Source organism: Mastomys coucha, unplaced genomic scaffold, assembly GCF_008632895.1.
Source record: "Mastomys coucha isolate ucsf_1 unplaced genomic scaffold, UCSF_Mcou_1 pScaffold5, whole genome shotgun sequence".
Classification (NCBI taxonomy): Eukaryota; Metazoa; Chordata; class Mammalia; order Rodentia; family Muridae; genus Mastomys; species Mastomys coucha.
This window is the reverse complement of record NW_022196911.1, coordinates 24,977,666-24,986,592: the sequence shown is the minus strand read 5'-3', so window position 1 is coordinate 24,986,592 and position 8,927 is coordinate 24,977,666. Positions and strand designations below refer to the sequence as shown.

The 8,927-nt window shown below is 49.7% G+C and overlaps 1 protein-coding gene and 1 long non-coding RNA gene across 5 annotated transcripts in view; one reads left to right on the top strand and one right to left on the bottom strand.

The window, feature by feature from the left end:
* The window catches only part of LOC116077052, a 5,968-nt gene extending 4,909 nt beyond the window's left edge, over positions 1-1,059 (top strand). Inside the window, exon 7 of the long non-coding RNA XR_004113163.1 lies at positions 1,019-1,059. This is a non-coding gene — a long non-coding RNA (uncharacterized LOC116077052). The remainder of the gene's footprint in view (positions 1-1,018) is intronic.
* Positions 1-8,927, bottom strand: part of Clcn7 (chloride voltage-gated channel 7) — a 28,348-nt gene that overhangs the window by 4,432 nt on the left and 14,989 nt on the right. For all 4 annotated transcript variants that reach the window (XM_031351303.1, XM_031351301.1, XM_031351302.1 and 1 more), the window contains 11 exons: positions 8,214-8,276; positions 8,029-8,112; positions 6,990-7,083; positions 6,640-6,704; positions 6,013-6,129; positions 5,575-5,629; positions 4,831-4,891; positions 4,058-4,196; positions 3,381-3,474; positions 1,658-1,827; positions 353-404 (listed from right to left, as the gene is read on the bottom strand). In XM_031351303.1, the coding sequence (XP_031207163.1) occupies positions 353-404; positions 1,658-1,827; positions 3,381-3,474; positions 4,058-4,196; positions 4,831-4,891; positions 5,575-5,629; positions 6,013-6,129; positions 6,640-6,704; positions 6,990-7,083; positions 8,029-8,112; positions 8,214-8,276 (994 nt within the window). The remainder of the gene's footprint in view (positions 1-352; positions 405-1,657; positions 1,828-3,380; positions 3,475-4,057; positions 4,197-4,830; positions 4,892-5,574; positions 5,630-6,012; positions 6,130-6,639; positions 6,705-6,989; positions 7,084-8,028; positions 8,113-8,213; positions 8,277-8,927) is intronic.

Sequence of the window (8,927 nt, the reverse complement as noted above, 5' to 3'; positions counted from 1 at the left end):
CTCTGTATAGCCCTTGATGTCCTGGAACTCACTCTGTAGACCAGGCTAGCCTTGAACTCAGAAATCCGCCTACCTCTGCCTCCCAAGTGCTGGAATTAAAGGCGTGTGCCACCACCGCCTGGCTATCTGCAGCCTTCCTACCCACCCATCTTCCAGACCCCAGAGGCAAGGATGCTAAGTGCTGGGCCCTATCCACTGCCACCTGGCCATGCTATGGGCCTGATGACCCCACCTGCTTCACTTCCAATTTTGTTTACATAAATGGCAGAGGGTAGCTATGGTGGAACGCATAATGGGTAGGCAGGGTAAAACTGAGGCTAACCCAGCAAAGAAGGCAAGAGCTGGGGCTTACCAAGCTGAGCAGCAGCTCCCATCAGGGCGTATTTACCCGGATCTGCCCAGATCTGTGGGAAGCAACATGGGTGAGTATCAGAGACGGTGGCAATCCTCGCCCAACTTTCCAGGGCATACTAGTGAACATGCTATGCTTGGGCACAGTGATCCACACAGGACATCCTACTCCAGTGCTCCCCGCTACAACCAGTATGCTAACACTCTAGCTGGGGACAAGGTACATAGACTGCCACCTGCTCACACCCATGAGTTCAGAAGGCTGTGTTTCTGCCAAGGAACCTACAGACAGTGAGGACAGCAGACAAAAGAATGCACAAGGTGCCACTGCCCATGTCCACGAGGACACACTGAATCACCCAAGGAAGACATTCAGCTGTGAAGAAAAAGATGCTAGAACATGTCACAACACCGATGAAACAATCAGACATCGCAGTCAGGAATTGCAGATATATGAGGCTATACACTGTGTGCCCTAGGAAATGCTGGTAACAGATGAGGCCAAAGACAGCAGGGAAGTAGAGGCTAACAGAACTGAGGAAGGGAGAATGGGAGCAACTGTTAATACAACAGGGCTCCTTTCTAGGTGAAGAACCAACACAGAAGCTGGAAGAGATGGTGGCACAATGCTAAGCATCTAATGGCACTGAACCGTTTATGTTCACAGCAATCATTCTTATGAACCACATCTAGAAGACAAAACCCAACCAAAGCAGATCTAGACAGGTACCTTTGCCTGAGGACAGGGGAGGCGCATCTATAGGCTTCCTGTTGCTATTCCTCCTGAAATTTGTCAATCTAGCTTTTTCCTCTTCCCTTCCCTTCCCTTTTAAAAAATTTTCCCCAATTTTCTTTTTTGTTTGTTTTTTGAGACAGGGTTTCTCTGTGTAGCCCTGGCTGTCCTGGAACTCACTCCATAGACCAGGCTATCCTCGAACTCACAGAGATTCACCTGCCTCTGCCTGAGTGCTGGGACTAAAGGCATGCCCTAGCATTGCCCAACATAATTTGTCAATCTTACTCAAACTGAAGAGAGAAAACACACAGATCAAAACCACCCAGCAGGTGGTGAGAGGAAGGACTGAGGCCTGCATGCAGGTCAGTGCTAGACAGACCTGGGCTCCTTTCCCTGTTATATTCTCACTCATCTCCCTGACATGTCTCCCAGTTATGTCATGTGGTTATTCCATGGCATCAGAGCTTTTGCCTAAATGCACCAATTGTTCACATCCCACCTGTGGTGGTCCCTAGACCTAGGGTCACCAGGAACACTGAGTGGAGCTCTGGTGTGCTTCCCCCAACTCACCGCTGCCCCTGTGAGGTAGGACAGGGAGATGCCAAAGAGTCGGCCCCAGGCAGCCCCAATGAGCAGAGATGGGATGAAGACACCAGCAGATACTGTGAGGCCATAGGTCCAGCAGGCCAGGAAGAAGTACACCAGGGTGAACAGGCCGAGAGTCATGGGATTATAGGAGCCTAGGGGAAAGGAAGGTCATTTGGTGATAGCTGGGAATCAGGCTTGTGCAGGAATTTCCTACCTGCCATGGGCTCCCATCCTAAGAACTAGGCTACTAGACCCCAGATTCCCAGTGGTCCCCAGAAAGCACTGTATTCTCAGCTTCTCCAGGTGAAAGGTAGGTCTCATCAGAAGTGCTGGTGAGGAAGTACATCAAGGTGACCTCAAGATGGCAGCATAGGTGTTAAATTCAGGGCCCATAATGCTAACACCAAACTCCCTAGAGTGAGCAACAGCTGAAGTCAATGTGCCTTGCCCCATGTAGAGGCTGTTCTCTAGCACAAAGACGAAGCCCATGCTCCTGAGAGCTCAGCTGGACTCAGTCAGTGGGACTTAAGCTTTCCTGAGCCTGGGAGCCCTGAAATAGTTTGCAGTTCAGGGAAAACACTCACCAGAGGGGAGAGGTGACCAAGACACTACTGGGGCCCCCAACCACTCCTAGTCATTGTAATTCAGTGGTCAAAGTCCAAGACCTGGAAGGTATGTCCTTCCTAAACAAGATGATGAAGATGTATTTGCGGATGAGAAACCAGAGAAGGCCAAATAGAGGGGAACCACAGTGGCCTATGTGTAGGTCAGGGTGGGAGATGTGCCACCAGCCTGTGTGGCACCATGGCACAGGTTACTGATGTTGGCAGGAACAAGTCAGCAGGAGCAGCAGAAGTTCACATGTGTAAGGCCATTGGTTTATTCTATGGCAAATATCCATTAACTTTCATGATCCTTTCCTATGGACAGGGCCCCACATAAGGAAGTCCCCAGTAGCTTTATGACAGAACACAGTTATAAACAACTGTCCCCATAAGTAGGGTGTATGTCATGGTTAACTTCAATTGTTAATTTGATATACTTGTGAACAGGGAACTAAGGAATTGCCTCCAGGCATGGACATGTCTGTTGGGGCATTTTCTTGATTGCTAATTGAAGTGTGAGGATCCAGCATACTGTGGGAAGCCAGCAATCAATGTTACTTCATGGTCGTTGTTTCAGTTCCTGCTTCAGCTTTCCTCAAAGATGGACTATAGCATGTTAGCTAAATAAACCCATTCTTTCTCAAGTTGGTTTTGGTCAATGTTTCATGAACAACAGAAAGCAAACTAGACAGGAAGGGAGGAGCTGGAGACACAGGCCTAAGGCTGCTCAGCTCAGCTCTGCTTGGGCCTAGTGTGTAGGGCTTAGCTCTAGGCACTACCAGGGGGTCAGCTGAGCCCGGGAGGGTTTGGAGTCATCACGCTAAGTTTTCTACTAGAGGGAAGGATGGAAGTAACACAGGTGACCATTCTTAGGAAGAAAGGCGAAGACAGGGAGCTCAGCCAGTCCCTCTCCAGGTGCCTGGCCACCAGGTACTCCCACAGAACCCAGCAGTCCTGTGCAACCCCACGTCTCCTACTCTGTAATGTTGGTTCCTGCACTCCAGCACACCCATACCAGAGACGACTCCTTAGCCCAGACCACTGACCTCTGAGCCAAGAGCTTATCCATAAGAAGCCGTAGCTGTGCTGACTGTACACACCTGGTGGGTCATGGAACAGGCTGACAACGCTCTTCTCTGGGGTGTTAAAAAAGGCTGCGGCCATGGAGTTGTATTCACCATCTGCACAGAAGAGCTGCAGAGTTGAGAAAGGACACAGAAGGAGAGATGGCCACAGGGCGGATGCTGTGTGGCTGAGTACCTGAGATGCTCATGTACCCTGACCACCTCTCTGGGAGATAGAGGTTCATCTGTCCTTGCCATCCAGAAGAAACAGGAACCTAGGAGCTTCATGAGCAATGCTTCAGAATCAACAGTGGAACACTGGTCCTGGGAACCACTAGGCCCAGTTTTCTCAGCTGAGTACTATTTTACTACATAGAGGGATATATCATTTGTTTGCCTAAGGACAGAGACAGCTCTCATTGGGGGTCGTTATGATCTGCTACAAGTATTTTTATTTGGTTTCTGTACGGTTACAGGTACGCTCTTCTCTAATATATACTGAGCTTCATTCTAAAACTCTCTCCAGGAGGTCCTGGGAAGGACTTTGGTGAGATGAGTCTAGTACCCATTTCCTAGGCACCTGACAGACAGCCTTGGCTTTCCATGGGACCCTACATACAGAGCAAGCCTAAAGCCTGCTAGCATTGTTACCTCTGGGAAACAAGGTCTGCAGTTGGTCCTGCTCACAGGGCCAGCCCAAAACCTATGCCTACCTGGAGTGGGTAGGACATGGAGCTCCCCTGCAGGGGCTGGCAATCTCGAGATGAGTAGATCAAGACAAACGCAACTGTGGCTGTGACAGCAGCCACCAGCATGGCCTCAATCACCTGGAGGCAGGGCCGGTGGATGTACCTAGAGATCAAAGTGGGCTTTGCTGCAGGGATGGCCAGGGATAGTGGCCTCATCTGCACTCACTGCCTCTGGCAGTTGCCAGGGAAACCTGACCCAGAACCCACTGAGGAGAGGGTAACACAATACAGGTTTAATCATCAATCAGTCCAGACTCCTGCGGTTATCTTTCTCCCCACAGCTACAGACGTCTTAGTGTCGACTTACCCACCCTCTACATCAACAGAGCAGCTGAAACCAGTGCAAAACACTGCCATGAGCCAAGACCTTCCCAAACAGCTTGATTGCTTCTCTTCTAATAAAAGGGCTGGCATCCCAGGCAGAAGGTGACAGCTTCTAACTTACCCATAACTTTGTTCTCCATGACAAATTTTATCTGCTAACTTTCACAGACCCCAGGACCTGAGGAACATTTCTCAGGGGAGGTACCTCCTCCTCTTCCTCTTCTCCCCACCCCCCCCTTGCACTTCCTTGTCCCTCTCTCCCAGGCCACACTTTCTCCACCTGCCTTGAGCAGCTCAGCTGGACAGACCATCAGAGGGAAGGACCCTTACTGACAAGACCTCCACAATTTGTCCATTTCCTGCACCCAGTGGGGCTGTACTTGCCAATCTGGTACACAAAACAGGGTTTTCACCTGATTCGAAACATGGTTAGCCAGTAATTCAAGGCATTGAACACAGCTCCAAGAACACCGCCTGTAACCAAAAAAGAGATTAATGTTAGTTTCACAGTGGAGTTCCCAGAAGTGGGAGGCCCTGGTAAGGGTGCACTGTCAAATGGCTTCCCAGGCATTACCACTAAGGCTTCTCTGCCTTCCACTCAGCTGTGTACGGAGCAGTATGAGCCAGCATGCCTCACTCAAAACCTAAACCTTCAATCTCTGAGCATGGACATGTAGAAAAATCTACACTTGACCTCTGTATCAAGTATAAAGTGTAGAGTAAACAGATGGACTCCTTTAAGGCTTGGGTCCCTTCCCCAAAATCTAATTTTATATATATGTGTGTGTGTGTGTGTGTGTGTTATATATACATATATGTACATATAACATATATATATGTAAATGTTCTAAATTCTAGGAGAAAAAAAAAAGAAATATGAACCACTTCAGTCCTTGAGTATTTTGGATAAGAAATCCTCGCTCTGTAGATGTTATAAAGTCCCCTCCCACCCCTCACAGAATCTCATTCCAAGTCTGGAGCTTTGCAGTGCCCGCCCATGCATGCGTCTGCATAATAACTTTAGCAGTGTGATGCCTAGAGGTGAGGAATGGAGACCCTGACCAAGGCAACTGGAGACCTGAACCACTTTGGAGCTAGCAGTCCATCCTCCCCAACACAGGTTCACTCGGGTCCATGCCACAGGGAGGGGTCCTTACCCACCACACCCATGGCGATGAAGACAGGAATCTCATGGATGGTGTAGGCCATTTTCTGTGCAGAGGGAGAAAGCAAAGGCTTTGAGAAATTGCTGCTTAAATTACAGGCCTGGACAGGAACCCTGCCTGCATGCACAGAACCTTCTAGTACTTTTGTCAGAACCAGAGGTTCCATGGGTAAAGTAAATGGTCTTTGAGAGGATCTTATGCCCATGGCCCTTCATGGCTGACTGGGTAAGGTGGCTTGTGCAGCCACCTCATACTGCAGCTGTGGTATACTCAAAGCTGGAGCAGATCCCTGTGCACACTCTCAGAGTCCAACATCCCTACTCAGATCTGTATTTTTCCAAAGCCATGTTAAAGTCTCAGCTGTATCCCAATGGGGTTCTCAGGTGGCATCAGAAAGGGCAAGTTGGAATTATGTGGCTAGCAAATTACCTCTGAGTCAAATCTTCCAAAATTTATGAGGCCAGGGCTGGACAGGTCCCACATGTTTCCATGGTAGATGCTCAGAACAAAATTCAGTGTAAAGGTGGAAATCATGGAAGCAAAGAACTGTTGCAGAGAGAAGTCAGAGTCTTAGAGATTGCCTGGTGGACCCAGTACCCTCAGAGTCCGGCCCAGCCCACTTAGTACTCAGTGTCCTCAGAGATCTACCCAGCCCACCCAGTACCCTCAAAGACACATTTGGTCCACATAGATTCTAAGAGTTATATAGAATACTCTCAATGCCAGAAGCAGGCATGGAGACTGGGACTTCTGTCATTTGGAAAGTTGTGTGTCTGGATACCCCATCTAAAACAAAAGGAAAGGGGTTAGAGGCAAGTGGGGCTGTCAAAGTTGGGGTTGTAGCTCTACACACAAGCCACTGAAGGACATAAGAGAAGGTAATGTTTCTGGGGTTCCTAGGAGCCATCAGAGGCAGGCAAGAACACCTAGGACAGGTGCAGAGCTACTGGACCCACTGAGGGACTCTACAACACAAAAGGGTGGGCTGACCATGAGGAGCTCTCAGGGAAGAAGTGTGATCACCCTGGCCAGGGGGCACCTTCCTCAGGCACTTACAATTCTCCATGTCAGGAACTGATTCCAGAAGGAGGCGCCCTCTTCCAAGCTGAACAGGACCCCACCTGGAAGGTAAATAGCAGGGCTAAGGTGCCACCAAAGCCACAGGGCAGCCTATCCAGTGCCACTGCCCAACAGAGACACCAGGGAACTAAGACCATATCACAGGGATGCTGCTAGGTAGAACCAGGCCACAGCTGGTATCTGTAAGACACTGCCCACACCTTCACCAGGCACTTGTCTGCAAACCTCAAAACTATGCCTACAAGAAATCCCTGCTTCACCATCCTGGGCATCTACAAAGCACCCGAGGGCATAGCCAGAGGTGAGGTGGAGCTGGCCCTCCTTACCCACAGGGGCTCCAAATGCAGCAGATACTCCAGCTGCAGCTCCAGCTGAGACAAAATCTCGCTTCTCCGTATCTCTGCGGAAATATTCAAAGATCTGAAAGAGAAAGATGCAGGGCATTGTGGGAAGCTCTGAAGGGCTGCTTACCACAGAAAGGGGAGTTGGGAAAGGTCCCACCCAACAGGCCAAACAACAGCTGTAAGATGCAGGGACATTTTTTTCTAGATAATCACATCATTAGCATCACCACAATAGCTGCTGGATTCACAGACAGTGACAGAAGGCAGGAGAGCTGGCACTCCCATGTACCCACAGCTGAGAACATAACCACAAGATTCCATTTGTGACAGTGACCAAACTTCTCCATGGATGCAAGAAGTCTATGAACTTCCTTTTCCCCACCCCTCCGCCCCCAAGACAAAGGTTTCTCTGTATATCCCTGGCTGTCCTGGAACTCACTCTGTAGACCAGGCTGGCCTCAAACTCAGAAAGTCTATGAACTTCTTGTTCCGGGTCTACCCTAGTGACTGAAGAAAGTGCACTGAGTAGAAAAATATCTAAACTGTTCTAATTTTAACAAGGATTGTTCAGACAGGCTTGGTGGCACATCCCTGGCATCTCAATTCTCAGAAGCTTTGAGACAGAATCCTAAGTTCAAGGCCAGCCTGGGCTAGACAGTGTAACCCTGTTTCAAAAGTCAGCTAGAGATTTCTCGGCATAGAAGTTTAGTGTAACGCCCACCTTACTGCTGTTAACAGTGGGAAACATGACGAAATTATACCATGTGTCTGAGGAGCCATGTACAGCTCTGACCTCCTTCAAGTGACTGTCCTTCTGAGAAGCTGGGAATCATACCAGCATTCTAGGAACTGACCACGGAGAGGCCACATAGTCTATAACCACCTGGACTGGGAGCAGGCCAGACTGCCCTTAGAGTTAGAGATGAAGGAACTGGATGTTGAAGGAGACCCACAGGTCTGGATGAAGACTCAGCTGAAATGCAGCTACAAATCCCCAGTCCACAGTGTGTATAGGACTCACCTTGAAATCTCGCTTGAGCGACGTTGACCGTCCCTGTGAAATCCCCGCAGCAATCACGGATCCGGAGTGGATCATTGGCCCTTCCTGGAGCACAAAGCATCAGAACTCAGAGGCCATGCATGGTGTCCTCCAATGGACAGAAACTCAGACTCAGAAGGGACCAGTGTCACCCATTCTGTTGTTACCTTTCCCACAGCCAGTCCCCCTACCACAGACAGAATCACGCCGGACACCTTGATCACCAGCGTCTGGAAACAAGGAAGATACAGAGTTTGAGTAATCTTGTTGTACATGCCTAGCCCCGGGGGCTCAAAGAAGGCCAGCACTGCTGCTGAGTGCTCAAGGTGAGAAGTCCACTCATTATCCACCCACGCCACAAATGTGGGCAGTGCCCAGGGCTCCTGTTCCACACCCCATGGGCAACTCCGTGTCCCTGTGTCCCTGGAAGGTTTGGAAGGAGGAAGCTCAACCCTGCCCTGCGACTATGCCTCTGCCCTAGGCCAGCACAGCTTTACCTTGGAGACTGACAGCATGGCCCTTACCTTGTGACCACACAGGTCCAAGCACCTACTCTATGGACACCCCAGTATTCATTCCCACATCAGGCCAGGAACCATGAAGGTGGGGACTGAAGGACTATGACTCCCATGAACTATGTGAGCCTGGTGAGTGATCAGGGAGGTCAAGGGTGAGCAAAAGCGGGCTCTGTTATCTGGGCCCATCAACAATATAAAAAACATATCTAACTTATAATGCTTCCCCTGGCACATGACCCCTGATGCAGAGAGAAGGGGGCTACTGGGAAGGACGGCATGCTCAACACAGGCTCTGAGGAAGTCTCCTAAACCCAGTCTGTTAGCCAAAGGTATTTATCAAAACATTCTGGATTGTTCCACAAA